Source organism: Platalea leucorodia (assembly GCF_965183815.1).
Source record: "Platalea leucorodia genome assembly, chromosome: 3".
NCBI lineage: Eukaryota > Metazoa > Chordata > Aves > Pelecaniformes > Threskiornithidae > Platalea > Platalea leucorodia.
In genome coordinates this window covers 121,806,554-121,825,039 of record NC_138825.1, presented here as the reverse complement: position 1 = coordinate 121,825,039, position 18,486 = coordinate 121,806,554, and the positions used below count along the sequence as shown (strand labels likewise).

General features: G+C 40.3%; 1 protein-coding gene across 2 annotated transcripts in view; it reads right to left on the bottom strand.

Annotated features, from left to right (window-relative positions):
• The window catches only part of CLIC5 (chloride intracellular channel 5), a gene marked incomplete at both ends in the record, with an annotated part of 73,766 nt that overhangs the window by 8,055 nt on the left and 47,225 nt on the right, over positions 1 to 18,486 (bottom strand). For both annotated transcript variants that reach the window (XM_082307292.1, XM_082307293.1), the window contains 3 exons: positions 14,264 to 14,370; positions 15,715 to 15,840; positions 16,171 to 16,280. In XM_082307292.1, coding sequence (XP_082163418.1) covers positions 14,264 to 14,370; positions 15,715 to 15,840; positions 16,171 to 16,280 — 343 coding nt within the window. The remainder of the gene's footprint in view (positions 1 to 14,263; positions 14,371 to 15,714; positions 15,841 to 16,170; positions 16,281 to 18,486) is intronic.

Genomic DNA, 18,486 nt, shown 5'->3' with positions numbered 1-18,486 from the left:
AACTGATTCAGACTGCCCACACCCACAGCATTTTCAGAGGTCAGACAAGGACTCTTCTTCCCCTTCCTTGAACTCCAAATATTTCCTTCCTTGTTTAATGCTGGGGCGAGAAGAAATAGCAAAGCAGACAAAGCACGTAAACGCCAATCTCTGTGGCCTAAAGGAGCCACTGGAAGGCAAATCATTCCTTCCTAAAATAGTAGCCTAGGAAAAGCTGAATTGCCACCAGAGGAGCCTCTCTCTCTCTTTTGAGAACAGGCAGACTGGCTACCTAAATTTAAAATAGCTAAAATTAGGTGAGATGACTCCTATTTTATGTGCCTGAGTGGAACCATTTGCAAGATGAGGATTTTACTTGATAGTTATGATGGGAAGAGATGCAAAGCATAGAGGACACAAGAAAAGCACTAAGAACAATTAATTCTTTGGCCAAATTGAACGTTAAAACTATTTCATTTATGTTAAAAGACAGCAAAACTAGTTAATTTTTTTAAACTAACTTAAAGCAAAATAACATAAGAATTCCAAACAAACATGAAAACAAAAAGAAAGCCGTGTTTTGGGATGGTTGGTTAAGTCAGTCATGCCTAGACATTCAATCATTTTCACATCACTTTTAAAATGTTGGTAATCTTCAAAATTAACATGTCATTTCCAAAGTAAAAAGAGAATAAGCTTTTGTTTCAAAAAGTTTAAGAGAAAATATTTTTACTTTTCAAAACAAGTCGTTATTCACCAAATTCAACCCACATTTGCCAATAACTCAGGTTACTCACACCCCCCATGGCATTTTTTGTCAAATAAACATTTTGTCACTAAATATTTTCTCCAAGCCAAAGTAAAATATATGTGGCCCTCTTCATAAGTGAATACCACGGAAAGCACAGTGACAACAAGGCTTCAAAGTCATCGAAGCCCAGCAACATAACGGCTTTTGTAGCCATCATCTGAAACCACCTGAGACTGACCTCAGCAGGACTGAGAGTTTCTTAATTGTCAAGCCCAGGCAAGTTCAACAAACAACGATCCATGTACAAAAATGAACAACGATTCCTGCTGCTACCCTGGATCACTGATTGATGCTTTTCCTTTTTACTGCTTTCTTCCACTGCCCTCCGGTAAGATTTATCCTGTAACACACGCAAATGAACTTGGTGAAATACGCAATGAGGGAAAAGGGGGAACAGTACATAAATATTCACAGTCTCACACAAACAATCTGAGATTTATTTTTCCTTTAAAAAAACAAACCACCTTTCCTGATCACTTCCAGATTCACAGAGTTTGATATTATATGAGACCCAATACTGTTTTCTGGTAGGAGAGAGAAACCAGCTAAGAAACAGCAATTTAAGGTAAGAAAATAATATCATTCTACTAGTCTGACAGTCTGATTAAAGACCAAGGATTCATATTTTCACTCTCTTTTTTTCTCCATCCTGCTCATTTTTTTCAGGCAGGCTCAACAGAGTATTGTAACTTTAATCTGTATAGATTAATCCTTCTCACATGGAGGAGCTGTGACTGCAATATGCGTGCCACTGTATTACAGATTGAACAGTTTATCTCCCCCCCTATGATTTCAATATAACCCTTGAGATTTGAGTGCCTCCTCGATTTCTTCTGTTTAGCCCTTTAAGAGTCAGGTGTCTTGTCTAAGCTGGTTATGTAGGTTCCCTCTCTGCTCAGAGGTCCGAAGCATCTCCAGAGGGCAATTCCTTCCAACTGCCTGAGACACCTGATTTAAACTTGGTGTGACTCACTCCACACATGCCCTTCTCGCTGCGTGAATTACAGATGAAGCCTAAAGTACTAGCTCATAGACACCTAACTTTCAGGGAGGTGAAGTTAGGCGAGATGAATCCTACCCTTTGAATATAATTTCACAGTTCACCTAAGTGATGTAGGATAATACCTTCCCTTTTTTTTTTAAGTTACTTAAATATTACGGCTTACTCCCCAAAGGGTGAATACATTGCCAGTTTGAGCATTGCAACATTCTTTCCAGGCATGTTTCTGCCTTGTAAAATCCTCAGCTCTGAGCAGTGTCTATATTGACAGGCAAATGAGTGGGCAGTCACTAAGAGAGCCATTGGACATGCAGAGGAGAAGGATGGAGGTTGTATGCTCCCATGCATCCAAGGCATTTAGATGCCTAACTCTGGGCCAAAGGGAGTTTCTGGGGTGAGTCACCTCTCCTATTAAAGATGTTCCACTCTAGAGAAATAATTCAATATTCACTGGAACAGAGACTTGAGCATGTTCCCACAATGAAGGTAAATGCCCATACAACCATGCTGAAAATTTGCGATCTGTCTGTTTCTACTCACTCAATGAACCGACAAATACCTAGTTGTGTACACAGAAGAGAAATAGATTAGTGTCTCTTATTCCTCAACTCTACTTTCCTGGTTAGGGGTTTCTCTTAGGGGACAGGGGTTCATATGCATCCTCCAGATCAGTCAGAGTTGGGACTTGAAAAGGGATTTTTACTCCTGGTCAGCGTTCGGGTGAGCATACACCGGGAGTGGGAGAAGTCACACGGACACAGGTGCACACATGCAAACAGCCACACAACTTTGGCCATAGGCTGCCTTTCAGACATGGTCTAAACCAGGCATAAATAGGTACATATTCTCCATATATGTTGGCGCGTATGTTCTGTGTATGTCCAGTGAGAGAAACAGAGGTGCTAAACTCCAGGAGCACTTCAGCCAAGACTCAGAGGAACATGGAGCTGAAATACAGACATTAGATACCCAAAGCAACTTTAGGAACTCAGACTCACAAAAAATCTATTGATTTACTTATGGATAAGATTCACCTTGTCTAATTTTAGCCATTTAAGTGTTAAGTAATTAGTCCAACCTAGTTGTCCAAGTCTCCTTTATAGATAGCAATGAAGACAGGCACCTCTAAAGGAAGTTCTCCCAGCTTTAGGTCCCTATTTTAAGACAAATCAAACTGTGTTTTAGAAATGGATTTTTGTCCCTCTTCATTGATCACAAAAGAAGCCAGGATTATTGAATGTATAACTTTTAGACAAACTTAGGTGAGACGATCCCTCCCTTATCACCCCTCTTCCCTTCCCATCTACAAACCCTTGATGACGTGGATTGATCGATTAGAGCTTCATCCCAAAAGTTTGGGATATTTTGACAGACTTGTCTCAAAAACTCCACAGAAGGTATGTCTCAGCCTCTCTGAGGCTCTGATTCCCCAGGTACCCTTTCCCAAGCCAGAGCATGATGATCCAAGGGTTAAGAGGTTACCTGGATTTAGGAGACTTAAGTCTCTTTTTCCCAAGATTTTCTACATGACTGTATATAAATGAATTTTAAATTCTCTGCCTTCCAACTTCTTATATACAAAATAAGGATAATAACACTCTTCACCCACAAACTTTACATTAGTAAAAGCAGTAATGCACCAGCCATGGACGTATGTTTCAGGCTGAGGGAGATAAACTGTAAATATAACAAAAAAAGAGGCCTCATCCTATTTTTGTGATACCATCTGTCCTACTCCCAAATTAAACCCAGGGAAACAGGTGAATCGATAATGTCTTTAAAAAGAAAATTAAACACATAATTTTCAAGCATCTAGGAAATTTGTTTTGACTTGTTTCTAGTTTTAGACTAAAAGCTCAGGTTTCTTCCTTTCCTTTTCTTATTCGGTTTTACAGTAGAGGCAAGAAATAAATGTAATACTTGTAACATTATCATGAAGAATGCAACTGGAGCACCTTCAAATGCTGTTTTTTAAGAAAAAAACCCAGGTGTTCAAATGACACCAAAAGAAGGGTTCATTTCCAAGTCTCATAGGAGTCCAAGTGACCCTGAGGGCAGGAAGCAAGTGAATGTAAAACTACTGGCCTACAAGTGCCCCAGGAAGAACAGTACCTAACTTGCATTTCACAAATCATCGTAACTGTAGCAGCAAGTTAAGTGACAAGCATAATTTCTAGAGCACGTCCCCGAGCGCCTAATCCTGACCCCTGCGATGCTAGTCTTGTGCAGGTGTCCCTAAACCAACTGCAGACAAGCAGCAGCTGATTTGCATCAGAAACCTGAAAAAAAAAAAAACCACCATCAAGCTCTGCAGATTATAAAAACACATATTTGTAGTATGAGATTATCACTCCGATATCTGGATTTTTAGGATGCTGTGTGTTTACTCGGAGTTTAAAGTTTTGTTTTACTACCAAAGAGCAGACAAGATGATTCTGGGACTAACAAAGAAAAACTAACTACATATTTCTGCTTTAAAATAAGAGTAAAGTTAGCTTCTGGTAGAGAGTGCAACTGGGCTTTAGTGACAGTGCTGTGGGGACCCCTTGTGTTCTAATATTTAAGCAAAGAAGATTGTTCCTCGCCAGGCTGTTGATGCTTGCACCTTTACTATCAATTTCTTTCAATCCCAGGCATGTAGAGGAATAAAGTCTGCTTTTGTTTACACCAGGATAGTCCCAATTGCACTCCACTGATTTCAGCTAAATTATTTCATTTCAGAAGTGGTGGAGTGAACACACGTGAGAGGGGAACACAGCAATGCCTAGCTAGCAGCAGAAGATGAAGTTTTAAAGCTTATTGAGTTCCAGATCCCTCAGTTCACTTACCAAATCTCAGTCTCAAACTGTTTTATTTTAATGTTTCCAGTATTTTCTGCTCTTTGTGTTCAAAACTTGTTACTCAGATACAAAAAAACATGAGACGAAGAGATTTACAAATGACTCACTTCTTAATTCTTTTCCATTGTTTCTCTGCTTTTGAGATTTTTTTTGTTTCAAGCCCCATGAAATGACTTAGGGGTCATCATGATTATGCCTCAACTTAACCTCTCTGAAAGGAGCAGAAGGAAGAAAAGTTACAATTATGTCGGGATGTATGAAAAATTTTCAAGTATTAGTAGGGAGGTCATATTCCCTCTGTTGCAACTGTACTGTTGCAACAAGTATTAAGAACATTTTTCCCAGTTCTGGTGTCCCCACTTAAAAAAGGCTTTGAAAATTCGAGCAAGAAGTCAAAGAAGAACAATAATATGGCGCTCAAGGACTGGAAACAAGCCTCAAAATGTCAGGTTTGAAGTCTATTTGTTCAGCTTATCGGAGAGAAGGCTGAGAGGCCAATGTGCACAGATGCTCACCCAAGGACAAAACATCTGGGAAGTGTGAGGGAGCTCTTCAGCCTTGCTGACAAAGGCATGAAAAGGTCTAATGGTTGTAAGGCGGACAAATTCCGTTTCCAGATTGCCAAAGCAATGAACTATCTAAGGAACAAACAAGGAGGGAGGGGAGGTGGACTTACTTCTTGGGGTGTTTATAAGGAGATTAAGAAAAGGCAGGCTTTAATCCAGTTCCGGCAGAAATGTGAGAAACTGGGCTGGAGGGGGATAGAGTTGCATGGGCAGGTCATGGCACTTTAAAGTCCCTAATATCATCATTTAGGTCTTGGAACAAGAACCAAGGTAAGTTGCCCGCACCACCCTCAATGTCACAGAGAATTTTCGACTCAACATTAAGACAATGACTGTATTTAAACATCATGCTTCAAGACTTAAGAAGCTTGGAAATGTTACAGTATCTTTTCTCCCAGTATGCAATTAATCAGATGTGTTATGGGGCTTATCCATGGCCATCTGGTCATTCTCTTCTAGAGATGGTAACAGTTGGACCAACGCCTTGGAGTGGTGCAGAAAGTCTTGCTGAGTAGATGCCTTCCTCACACATTCAGAGTCATCCTGATTCCAGATTAAGGTCCAGGAAATCTTTGTTTTTCAGCTTTGACTGGCTGAATCACCATGATTCACCTTCCTCTGCAGTGCAGAATATGGACCAGCTATTGCCATCAGCTGGGCATCTATCATCCAGTAAATTCTGCCCCCCCTTAGAGGGGCATTGTGCATCGAAGACCCTTCAGTTTCTCCTGTTCTCTGCTCTGATGCAAAATAACTTATACTCTAAAGGCTGAAGTAATAACATGTTTGCTCAATGGCCAAAACTGACTGGGATGTGATTTGCAGGAGATCGTAGTAAATAACCTAAAGTTCCTTAGAGCCTCAAACTCCATGAAATTCTGTTGTTGTTTTTTTTTTTTTTTTCCCTGCAGTCAGAAGAATCAGGATATTTAGAAAAGAATTATGTCTCCAGTTCCCAATTAGTCACCTTATTCCAAGGACTGTTTTCAAGCTAAAGGTCAACTATTTAAGATCTGATCTAATAAAGAAAATTAGCAACACTGATTTTCAGTTATGTCTCATTCTTCTCTTCCCTGTTATTTGATGAAGAACATTTGCATGCATAAAACAAAAAATATGTTTTGGGAAAAACAGATTCTGGGCCAACCCTTCTCCCTTTGAAGTCACCAACAGTTTTGCAAACTGACTTCCAGGAGCCAGTCAGTGGGCTCTCTATCATGTGATAATCTTGCTCTCCAACTGCTAAATATAAGCCTGTGAACAATCCTCTTGGGATAATAAGACCAGTTGGGTGCTTAAATCTGGACATTTTCTTATATAAGATTTGGACACTTTACTGAGTAAGGCCATAACTTCATCTAAGTCCTTGCTGTGGGGAACATACTTAAGATGCACCAAGTGTATCGCAAGGAGGGGAGTTACCCACCAGTGCGAAACCATAGAACAATGAAGTTAAAACTCAATTCTAAATAATAATAATGTAATTTAGGCCTCCCATTCTAGCAGCGAGGTGCTTAATTCCTCCCAGGACTGCTGCTGCCAGATTGCTCTAATCCACTTCCAGCTGTGCTGCTGCTCCTGTGTGCAAGCATGGGAGCTCAGCTGGGAAACAGAACAAAGCATCCCAGTAAAGCCAGCAGCACTTGGAGGAATATTCAAACACACAGGGGAAATAATTCCCTCTTAAAGAAAAGCATCTGCCAACTACTGTTCCCGTTGCAAGTATTTTAGTCTAGGGCTGGCCTGTGCATATAGGCCCCGCTTCAACAAAGGCTTGAGAACGTGCCTTAATTTGAGCATATCATTAACCTCTTTGACTGCAGTATATATTGTCAACTGTTTTTTAGGGTTTTGCATATTCTCTGTCTTGAACTTATATAAATATAGATATTTTTTCATTTTTTTCTGTCCCTCCCTACAGTATGCTATGGTTTTAAAGGTACTTCGGCATAGACGTGTCAGAAAACTATGCCTGCTAGTTTATTAATTTATTAATTGTAAATATTTACTGTTCCCAGAACGGCTGCATCTAAGACTGCTAATCAGGCATACCAAGCTCCTGCCTTGGAGGGCTTGCAGTCTGATCACATTTGGACTTACACAGAATTTTAGTTTTAGTTTTGTATTGTTTGCAAGTAGTATTTTTCACATTTCTGTCAGGTATTCTTCATACCTTATTTAGCAAGGTCTTAGAAGAAGGAAAAAACCTAAATGATAGGAAAGTTCAGAAACATTCCCTAGTAAGGTACATATTTCCAAGGTTAAGATGATGGTTTGTTATAATTTTAGAAAACTGAAAACCTCTTCCTTCCAATGGCATAAATTTTCAGTTCTTAGTTTTGGCAGGTCAAAAGATATTGGTCCTTAAAACTGTCACTGGTACCAGACAGAATATTGATGGCTCTGGGCCTCCAGCCAGCATGATTTTGAGAAGTTTCAAAAAGTTATTTGTCAGGCAAACTTATTTTGCAAACCGCTGTTTCTGAGCAGTTTAGAATCAGTCTTTGATTACTGGGCAGAAAGCAGATAAAGCAATTTAGGACAGATGATAAATGCAACTTGCAGCACTACTTAACAAGTTCGCACACAGCTATCACCGCTGTTTTAGTGGTCTTTGTATGTGTGTTTTTATAAAGACACAGAGTGGAGAACAGTTTTATTAACATATCACGAGTGAGTTATATGGGTCATCCCAAATGAATGGCAATAAAAGCTTTATATCACACTCACCAACATATATTTGGTACTTTATGTGCCACAAATGTTGCAGAAAAGCTATTTTACATATGTTTTAAAGACTGGGTATTTTTTATATTAGGGCTGGTTTTGTAAAGCTGCCAGGCACTTTAGCTACCGCGAGCCCAACAGTACTCAGCTCAGAGGGAGCCATAAAAACTTGTTTAAAATGTTCTGAAATAGCTTTTTTGTGCTTCAAAATGCCAAAATTAAAGATCTGTCATCCTGATGTGTTCCATCACAAAGCAAGTCCTTCTCTCTAAAACAATTTTAAAAGCTATTTCTAGTCCTTCCTGGTTGCATGACAGAGAAAACTTAATATTGCCACAGCATAGGACAAAGTGTGGCTCGTGCTGGGCCTTGGACAGGTGTGGGGTTTTGTAGTGGAAAAGGGAAATTCTGCAACTAAAGAGGAAGAAGGAAAGAATTTTAATGGCAAGTTGATACACAGACATCACACCCACACATGTGTATATCTCTCTCTATATATATTTATATGGCACTTTGAAAATCTATGTAAAAAGCGTAAAGCATTAATGTGGGTCCTGAATTAGAGCCTGATCCAAGATCCCTGTCACAGGAAACTCCCCATCAATTCAAGAGCATCCAAACAGCTTTTTAAACTCGCTCTGTTAAAGTCAAGAGGAGCTTTGTCAGGTACTTTGCCTTCAGGCACAGAATAGGCCAGAAGGATCAAAGGCTCAGGACAAGCCATGTCACGTTTACCGTTATAATCTGACCCCTTTGGATGTGAGAAGCCAGGCTGGAAGGAAGAGGGGTGACCTCCAGCCCTTCCCCACCAAGCGTGGAGATGCTTTGGGGACAGATGTTTTGGTGCTGGAGACCAGACCAGACCACGCTTGTCAGGGTGACACAGGCTGACCCACGACATCACGAAGCTCCTGTCCCAGCTAGGTACATCAGCTCAGGTGCCACAAAGGGTCTGCACCACAGAGCTGTTATTACTGTAAATATTCTACGTAGGGTTTTGGCGTGAACTGATTTTCTGCTTATTTAAGGAGGCATGTGATGGCTTCTAGAAAGGATCAGAGCACGCCCTCCAGCCTGTGCATTTACCAATACTGTGGGTCTGACTCTCTTCCCAGCAGGAGTAACTCCACAGAGTCAAAGCTGCCTAAAACTGAGGTAGGCCAGTTTTAATTCCAGTCCTATATGCGTCTGTGCAGATCTACCGCGCACACACATACACAGCACATGAAGAGAGGCATTTCCCACCTCACGCACTTAACCACAAAGTGTGATGTAGCTACTGAAAGAGGTGAATGGCATTTAATCACATGTAAGTTAATGATTTAAATGCGCTTTTATTTTTGGTCTCTTGATGTAAATCCAAACCAGACAAGCGGAGTCCTCTGGTCAGACGGCTGGAAATTCCTCTGCATGAAGTCATGTTGGTGGTCTCCCGGCTCAGCGCCTTCTGAAGAGCCGTACAGTGAAATATCCTTCCGTACCACTAATGAATGCGCCCACCCACACTGGAGCTGGTGCCCCCTAAGAACTCAGTTCAAGAACAACTTTTTAAACTCATAAATGAAATCAAAGGGCTCATTCTATGAGCCAAAGAACTTACAATTTCAGGCGGGAGAGTTAATGGGTAGTTACTATAGGTTGTCCTCTTGGTTTGCAGTATATAGTCTCGCAAGAAAAAATACTAAGCAGGGTACTGAACATGTACACAGCATTCCAATTAATTAAATTTCATCCTCCTCCAATGAATGCAGAAATTGTTGCTACCCTGGTTACTGTACAGAGCTTGAGTGACATCAATGAAAGGAACCAAAGTAAACTCTCAAGATCTTGGTTTACTTTCCTGTGCTCAGACAAGATCTCCTTCTAGATAATAAACAATCACTAAGCAACCAAAAACTCTCCAATTGGCAAAAAAAAAACTTGAGCAAGAGCATCCAGGAAATAATTTTTAAGACTATCGCCACTCAACTCTCCCAAGGTCTCCTGTTCTTGTGTGAACGAGTACTTGTCATTTCAAGTACAAGCGGCAAAGCCTGGTGGCAACGGCCGGAGGACTGAATAACCCAGTTGTGCTATCGAAGCTAGGCGCAGATCTGATCCCATGATGAGGAGATGACTCCTTCAGAGAGGCCTGTTATAAAATTATCGAGTGACATGGGGGGTGGAAGGAATCAAGCCCGTTGTAATTGAACTGACTTGAAATAATAAATGCACACACTTTCTTTAAACACAGCTTGCCACATCCTGAGAATCTGGAATCAATTCCTTCCCTTTCAAGAAGCTTAAAAGTGTGATATGGCATGAGCATGTTTGCTTCTGGGCTTACAGCCCTCACCAGCCCGTTCCAAACCTTTCAACGTTTTTATATTATAAGACAGAAAAGTTAGGAAAACAAAGATGGAAAAAAAGAATCAGAAATTCAGGGAACTATTAAATCAGGGCAGCCTAGCTGCCAAATACCTTTGGTAAGTAAATGAATCATGATCAATAACATATTGCCATACAGACGTACAGCAGAAGGTTATCACTTGCTTCTGTGCCAGGCATAAAACATAACGGCGTGGGGCTAATGAAGTACCGCATGAATCCAGAAAAAAGCACTATTTTTCTGTGTAACGTTAAAGCATTTTACTTCAAAGTAATTTTAACTCATCCAGAAAAAACATTATTTTTTCCATGAAAACTTTGTCAAAATCGATAGGTTACTATGAAACACTTCTCTTTTGATGATGTTGCATTTATAAGAGGAAACTGTCTTGATAGAAGGAAACCTATTTTCTTAAAGGGATGTTTCAGCCCTGATTGTAAAACTGATTGCTTTATATATTCACATATTTGCCAGCAGAGGGTATCACAATCTTAGAAACAGACAGACATATGTATCATTGTGTCTTCATTTGCATGCAAGAATTCAGGCACACACTAAACCAAGAAATTACAAATCTTGTTTTCTTCAGTAACTTTTCCACTATCAGAAGAAGAAGAAAAAAAAAACATTTAGCTACTTAAAGGCTACAGACTCTGTTATCAGTTCCATCTCACCACCTCTCTCAGGATAGGAAATATTGCAATGATATGGCCAAGTGATGGCATCACCTAAAGTCTGAAATTGTTGCATAACCCTGGCTGCAAACCCTCCTTTGAAGAACAGCTTGGGCTTATCTTTGGCATGCATTAGGTTCTCATTATTTCTCACATCCAGTATCCTCATACTGCATAAATCTCATTAATCATCCCAACCACTTCACGCCACTTTTCCGCAAAGATTTAATAGCCACAGGCTGTAGTGAGGGCTCACGTTACGTAGACCTCATGATCTCTGCTAAACCAGTATGCTATGAAGAATGATCATATATAATTACACCTAACCCACACTTCTCGCAGCTAGAGATAGGCTGATGCTACAAATTCCCAGCCTGATATCCCATGCATTAATGAATGCACATCCCTGACTCACAAGTTAAGAGAACATAATTTAAACAACCTGAAGTTTGGTGCTTCAGCTTACTTGGTATACAGCACTCCGCTATTCCCAACTAAAATAATTTATTTTTTTTTATATATATAACAGTCTGGTTTGCCCATTCTATTTTGGATTTATTAACAAGTCTTTTTCTATTTGTGTATTTTGATCATGTGCAACTGATGTCCCGGTCACTGGTGTGGCTTTCCGGATTAACCCAAGCACCTGAGTCAGCTGGAGTTAGGAGCCAATATAGAGGATGACTGAGAGACAGGTATTACCTTTATCTGAGAGCTGGGCTATATAGGAACCATTAAGATAACCACAAGCAACAATCTCTGTTCTTTTTGGATCTCACCTGCTCATATGGAGACAGGGAAAGGGACATTATCCTAAGTAATTACATTTATGTTTATAAAATGCTTTTTATTATTACGGAACTATATACAACTACTTCTACTGTTACACAGGGAAGATAATGCATCAGAACCTGCTGCAAAATGACATGTATCACATCAGAGCTAGGGCCCCAGATCTTTTTTTGATTGCTGTTGCAATTTTAAAAAATACCAATCAAAAAGAAATAGGTTCATTAGGAAATATGTATATCGTGGTGCTGTCCTTTCCTGTTTGCACAGTCTTTTCACTGCTCAAGAAATCTAACACAACTACCTTTTAATTAACTCATTACCTGCCATCTGAACCAGCCTTCAGAATAACTGCTGTAGGTTCAGATGAACTGGATAGGAAAGTGAGGAAAACGTCCCTGGGATAAGGGAAAAGCTATTCTTGCTTAGCCCTTGAAAACTGAGTCAATTCAACTCTGCTGAAATTGAGGTCTACTTCCCAGATGGCATAAATCTGCACTGATAGGACTCCGAGGTCCTCAGGTACTTTACTCAGTTGATAGAAAGAACATGTAGGTACTACGTATACTCTGCTCATCTCTGCTTTATTCTCCTTGCACTGCAGCACTCCAGCTGTAAAAAATTAAGCTAAAAACTTTTCTCTACTTCAAAGAGGAAAGTTGAGTATCAGTATGTTCAGAGGTTGCAATGTGCCTGGGTATCACAAGAGCACGAACCAGCCAACAAAATGGAGTGAGGATGTTTGCAGAGAACAAAGATTGTTGCTCTCCTGCAGCTTAACATCTCTTTTCTCTAGAACCTTGGTGTGCTTAATTGCCATTGGGAAGCATTGTCCTTTTATTTTCAAGAGTACCTAAACCAAGAGTTTGTTAGGCAGAACTAGGGAAAGCTCCCATTAATCACGCTGCAGCTAGTAAATATGTGGAGACCCGGTGACGAGCACTTTGTGGGGTTAGATTCCTTATCTCACAGTAATGGATATCCGACCTTGAATTCCAGCTCTGGTCATAGCCAGATGCAGACACCTCTAGCACAGCCATTTATTACTGGCTGGAGCTGCCAGCCCTTATGAGTCCAGGGATCTGCATATTGCAGAGTCACTGAGGACGCGTTGGGATTATGCATGTGGACAGATACCCGTGGCTGTTTTAGAATGCAAGGGGCAGCACAGCTGAGTTTAAGATTTACAGTTGCAGAGCAGACCATAAAAATTCCTTGTAAATGGCCAAGATATTTTATTTTCACTGTAACATCTATTTAGTCTAACTCTTAATTTATCTTCCTTTTACAACTTCCTACAGAGGTTAGCTGAGCATCCCATTAGCATTAGACAAAAAAATAACTTTTTAGCATCCCTGAGAAGTGAAGCACTATAATTATTTCCTTCTGTTAACAACATAAAAATATTAAGGAGCAGATTGTTATCTGACATAAATCATCATTTACCCATTTTCATCTCATGGGTCAGCCTCAGGCAGTGAAATATAATTGCACAGATGGAATCTGTGGCAGAGCTGGAACCTGAAAAAATCTAGTCTTCTCTGAATGATATGATATGATATGACATGATATGATATGATATGATACGAGCGCATGGTGTTTAACATGCCTTAGGTCTCTGTCTGTGAAACTAGTAATATAAGGTAAGATGTACAGCAGTGAGTGACTGCAGATAGTCTACTAGATCATCTCAAGGGATGTGGCAGCATAAATCCATTAGCTTTCATGGAGCAACAGGAGCTTAGACTGAAGTCTTGCCTCTCTGAAGGGAAAGGAATGTGAAGAACAAAAACAATTTCATTATGAAGACAGTGTAGGATGCGTGTAAATATGCATGGCATCCTGCTTCTGGGCGGGCATTCTGACACACAAACATGTGAGGGAAGGTCTGGAGCTTACAGAGTGCAATTACATTTCTTAAAGCCACTTCTTTAATTTAATTACTTTATGTTTGATATCTTGACATAACTCAGTTTATATGAGCAAATTAGCTACAACAGCATAATATAATCATGAGATAAGCAGTCCAAGAGTCTGATGGCCACACCTAACAAATTATGAAGGGTCAGGGCATGGGTTGCTCTCACCCAGTCATTCACTGCTAAATTTTTAGTACTAGCATGGGTTTGGGTCCAGTCAATTAGCACTCCTCTAAGCAGTGCCGGGGCAGAGTAGAGGAGGTAGCACAGGCTGCCAGCCACTTCCAGTAAGCAGTATGGGATCCTGTTCTGGTGAGGATGCTGGGCTGTAGGGACAGGAGCCATGTCATGGCAATTGGTAAAGGGGCTACTGAATGCACTGCAGACTGTTTTATCTACGAGTATAAATGTAGTCAATTCAGCCGTGGACATGTGAATTGAGTCCACTGAACCTACCATCTCAAGTTGATCAGCAGCGGTACCTGGTGTCATCTGAACAGACTTTACAATAAAATGTTGGGAGAATGGCAAAATTATTCCCATTCCACATACACAAACTCCCTGGCACATTTGGTAATGATCCTACTCACCAGCATTATCCTGCTGCTTGGTATTTTTGATGTATGCAGAAAATTTGGAGAAGATATCGATTCCAGCAGTGTTTGATTCCCGGTGCTTAGCAGCCAGCTTGGGGTACCTGAAAAGGGAGAAGCAGTGTGGAGATAACATCTCGTTACCAGCAACATAGTGATGATTACAAATAAAATTTACAAGAAGAAAGAAAAAAGCCCTGTAGGAGGAACTGTAATTAACACTGTCATTTATCTCAAAACAACAGCTTGGCAAGTCCCTCTTAGTAATATCCGTGTCTGTCAAGGCAGGCGTTTGGATAGTTGCACAAGGATGGCTTCATGGCAAAGGTAATTGCACTGGTGCTTTATGTGACCATGATCCAAGATACAGTGGCCTTAAATCAGAAAGAAGCATAAATTTCCAGAAAGGTGCAGGGGAGTCTGGCAGTCAGCTCGCTCTATTATGAATGGCAGTCGTGCCTAATTCCCTACACTGAAAATGTACTCCAGGATGTAATAGCAAGGCATGTTAGTATTACCCAGATGAAGGAACATAAAGTTTTCAGTCTCTGAATTCTTTTATAGACATCTGGTGCAAAGGAATATATCGATTTGAAAGACCAACACAAACTAATGACTCCTACTCATTTCAGTGGTCTTGGACCAGAGTATAGAAAATTTAAATATCTGATCTCTTCCCTCAGGACTGGCCTATAGCTGCTGATTCAGTTGGAGGTAAAACACTCCATAAGGAACTGAGCAAATTTTCATTGATTCATAGATTTTAAAGTCCAAAACACAAGCCAACAATTTTTTTCCCATTATCCTTCTATTAAGTCCAAAACGTTTGACTAACTAAGGCATATCTGGTGAATCTAAACCTTTCCTTCGTAGCTTGTTCCAATGGTTAATCATCCATACTGAGAAAATCTGTGCCTTGTTTCTAATCCAAATTAGTTTGGTTATAACTTCCAGTCATGGGCTCTTGTCATTTCTTGACTAGAATAATGAGCACTTTTCTGCCTTCAGAACCTCTCGTACTCTGTAATCAGTTCCCCTTCCAACCTTTCTAATACACCATACAGCTCAGAAACCTCGAGTTTTTTGCTGTAAAATGCTTTTCCTGGCACAGATATTTTGTGTGGCAATTCTCGGCATCTATTCCAGGTTATTTTTAGCTTTGTAAAATGTGGACACCAGACCCCTACAAAATTTTTCTAGTATTGGTCTCCTTAATTCTGCATACAAGGGCATCCTGAAATGTGTACAGAGAAAACATTCTGCAGTTATTAGTCATACAAGTAACCTTCACACATGGAAGTCATCTCACTGAAGCCAGCAAGTTTCATAAATAAATATTACTCCTGTAAGTAAAGATTGTAGGAGGGAGTGCTTTTTAGGAACTCCTCTTAGGACATCTTTCATTCCTAGGAAATGGAATATTGACTGAAAAAATCCCAAGTTCTTACTTTGGAGGTGCAAGAATCTCTTCCAAGAATTCCTCAATCTTGTTAACATCTGTCTTGACTTCTCCATTAAAAGTCAAGAAAGGTGGGTGGGTCCCAGGAGCCAGATTGTGTAGGTCAGCTGGCTTTCTGCAGAGAGAAAAAGTCATGAAATCAGTAATCTTTATGGTCAGGTAGTTGCACAGATATTTATAGTTCCTACAAAATCGGCTTCCCCTTCTTTTTTTTTTTTCTGTAGCTTGTGGTTAGAAGACTTTGAAACTACCCCAAGCACCCTGTTAAATACAAAACATTCCACAAGTGAAAAAAAAAAAAACGCTAAACCTGAATCCCAACTATTTTGTTGTGCACCACAGACTGTCTAGGCTAGATACAAATCTGATTGAACTTGGTGGGGCCTTTCTATAGGGCAAACACTGGATCGTATAACTATTTTCAATTAAATTGAACATTTTTTACCTTTTCAGGTCAACAGTGGTGACGTTGAACACAACTCCTTTGAGCCACAAGATCATGAAGAGACGCTGGGAGAACGGGCAGTTCCCAATGCTTTCTCCATCTATACCGGCCTGAGGGATGGAAAGAGAAGGAAAATAGATTTCAGACTTGTTAGTCACTTACGTCCCTCAAGATGGAAAACTGAATGTTGAAAGAAAAATAACCAGTTTAAAAATAACTGAGAGTGCCCGTTATTTGATATAGTTTATCATCAACACAAGAATGGAGTTACTCCAGGATTCAGCCTTTGTCAGGAGCTTGAGAAAGCAATCTGGTGCCTCTCCTGAGGGCAGCTCTGGGTAAAGCTGATGGCAAGCAACATCCAGGAGACTGGACATTCTTTCAATTACTCTCATCCCTACAGCACTCCCTGCTTCATGGACATGCTAGAAAACTCAGGACAGGTTTTCTGCTCTATTTAAGTCTGTGGACTGCAGCTTATACCAGCCTAAGATCTGCTTCACTGTTGTACTATCCAAAATGTGGACTTTCAGATCTAGATTTAAACCCAAGCTCTCCGGACATTCACTCGTTCTTGTTCACATCCAGTAAAGCAACAGCCTCAGACACAACCAACCAGATCCAGACAGAAATCTCCATCCGAATCCTTCCAAGGTTCAAGGCATATTTCAACCACCGCATTCGGTCTGTTCCTATCTCTAGTACCTAATGAGTTGCCTAAAAACCCACTACAAAACAATAAAAAACTGCTAGTGTTAGCATTGAGGAAACAGCCTGTTTTTTCCTCTAAAAATTTATGGTCCTTAGCCATGCAAATTCTGACTTTGAGCCATGGAGGGATACAAATAACACTAGACGAACTGAGCCAAAGCTGCGTCCAAGGACAACATCCTTCTACAATAATTATGCTTGTGGCCAAAGCTTTCAGGACGATAATGGTTTTGATAGATTTCCATTTTAATTTGTGGTACCATTGTGTTTAAAAGATTCTTATAATCCTGGTGAAGCAACCAACCTTCCGTTGTTGACCCACATGGGTTGCATAACTGTATTTTACGCACACAGTGTGTGTCCGAAAACAGCTGATGAAAGAGCTAAGGAAATACATGCCCTTTTCCTTTGGAGAAAATATTATGTTACTCTGTTTGCTCTCATAAATTTTATCTTATTAATATTCAAGCTGTGAGGTACCATTTCGCTGTCTTAAAGAAGGAATCACTTCTAGTTATTGCAGTTCTGTGAAACGTTCACAGCACAACAAGAAACATTTTGCGATGTGTCCAGTTGCTACAAATACAGGCCTTGCATGTGAAATGTTTAGCTGAAAGGTTTTCTGCTAGGCGTCGTGAATCTTTCTCATGTCTTCAATGCAGCTTTTGATGATTCTGGGTTTAAAAACAAATTCCAGATTTCCCATCCACCAGAATATGGAGTGAGTGTGGATTCAAGCCTTGGAGACAACCCGTCGTAAAGTTTAGGGCTATGTAAAGAGTTTTTCTCTGGGTTCAGATTCGGTTCCAAACACTCAGACTCCAGAGGTATTTGGATATGGGGGTACAGCTTGGCTGCACTTTTACCAGAAATTATGGATCTGCAATATGCCTGGCACATGGCATATGCAAGAATCAGCAAATAACGTGGGTGAAAGAGGGGTATGGCATGAGGATGAGCAAGAGAAGATGCATTTTCCCATCTGCCTGAGGTGTGAGTAGCCTAGATTTGCAAAATTTTATTAATTAAATAGTTAGCTCTGTTCTGCAAATTTCATGGCAAAACAATGACATGTTACCATGGGAATACCAGGCACCACCATATTGCATACAGTAATTACTGCAAGTCACATTTGTTGCTTTGGCTTTGGCTTGTTAAACCATTGCCAAGAACTTTTAACTTCTTATCCTTCCTGAAAAGAGGCAAATGTTATAGGAGAAAACAGCGATATGACACCAAATTTTCCCTTGGCTTTTTCACCCATCATAATCATATCCTTCATAATTGAGTTGGCTAACTGATTCTACGAACAATATATTACAAATCTAAAATTTGAAGAAAAACAGATCGACGACTGAATTAGAGGGCAAAAGAATGCAGACAGAAGGGCTGATTCTCATCTTACCTTCTCTGGATTTACTTTGGCTTATAACTCCATTGAGTCTGATTCACTCTTCACCTGACTCCCTTCAAAGGGAGTGTAAAACCCTGGTTTGCCAAGTCCTGCAAATAGCTTGCGAGCAAAGGGGTCCTGTCTCACAATAGCATGCAAAGCTCCAGCCCTCCTGCAGGTCTCCATCCTGCATGGAGGCAATCTGCTGCCCG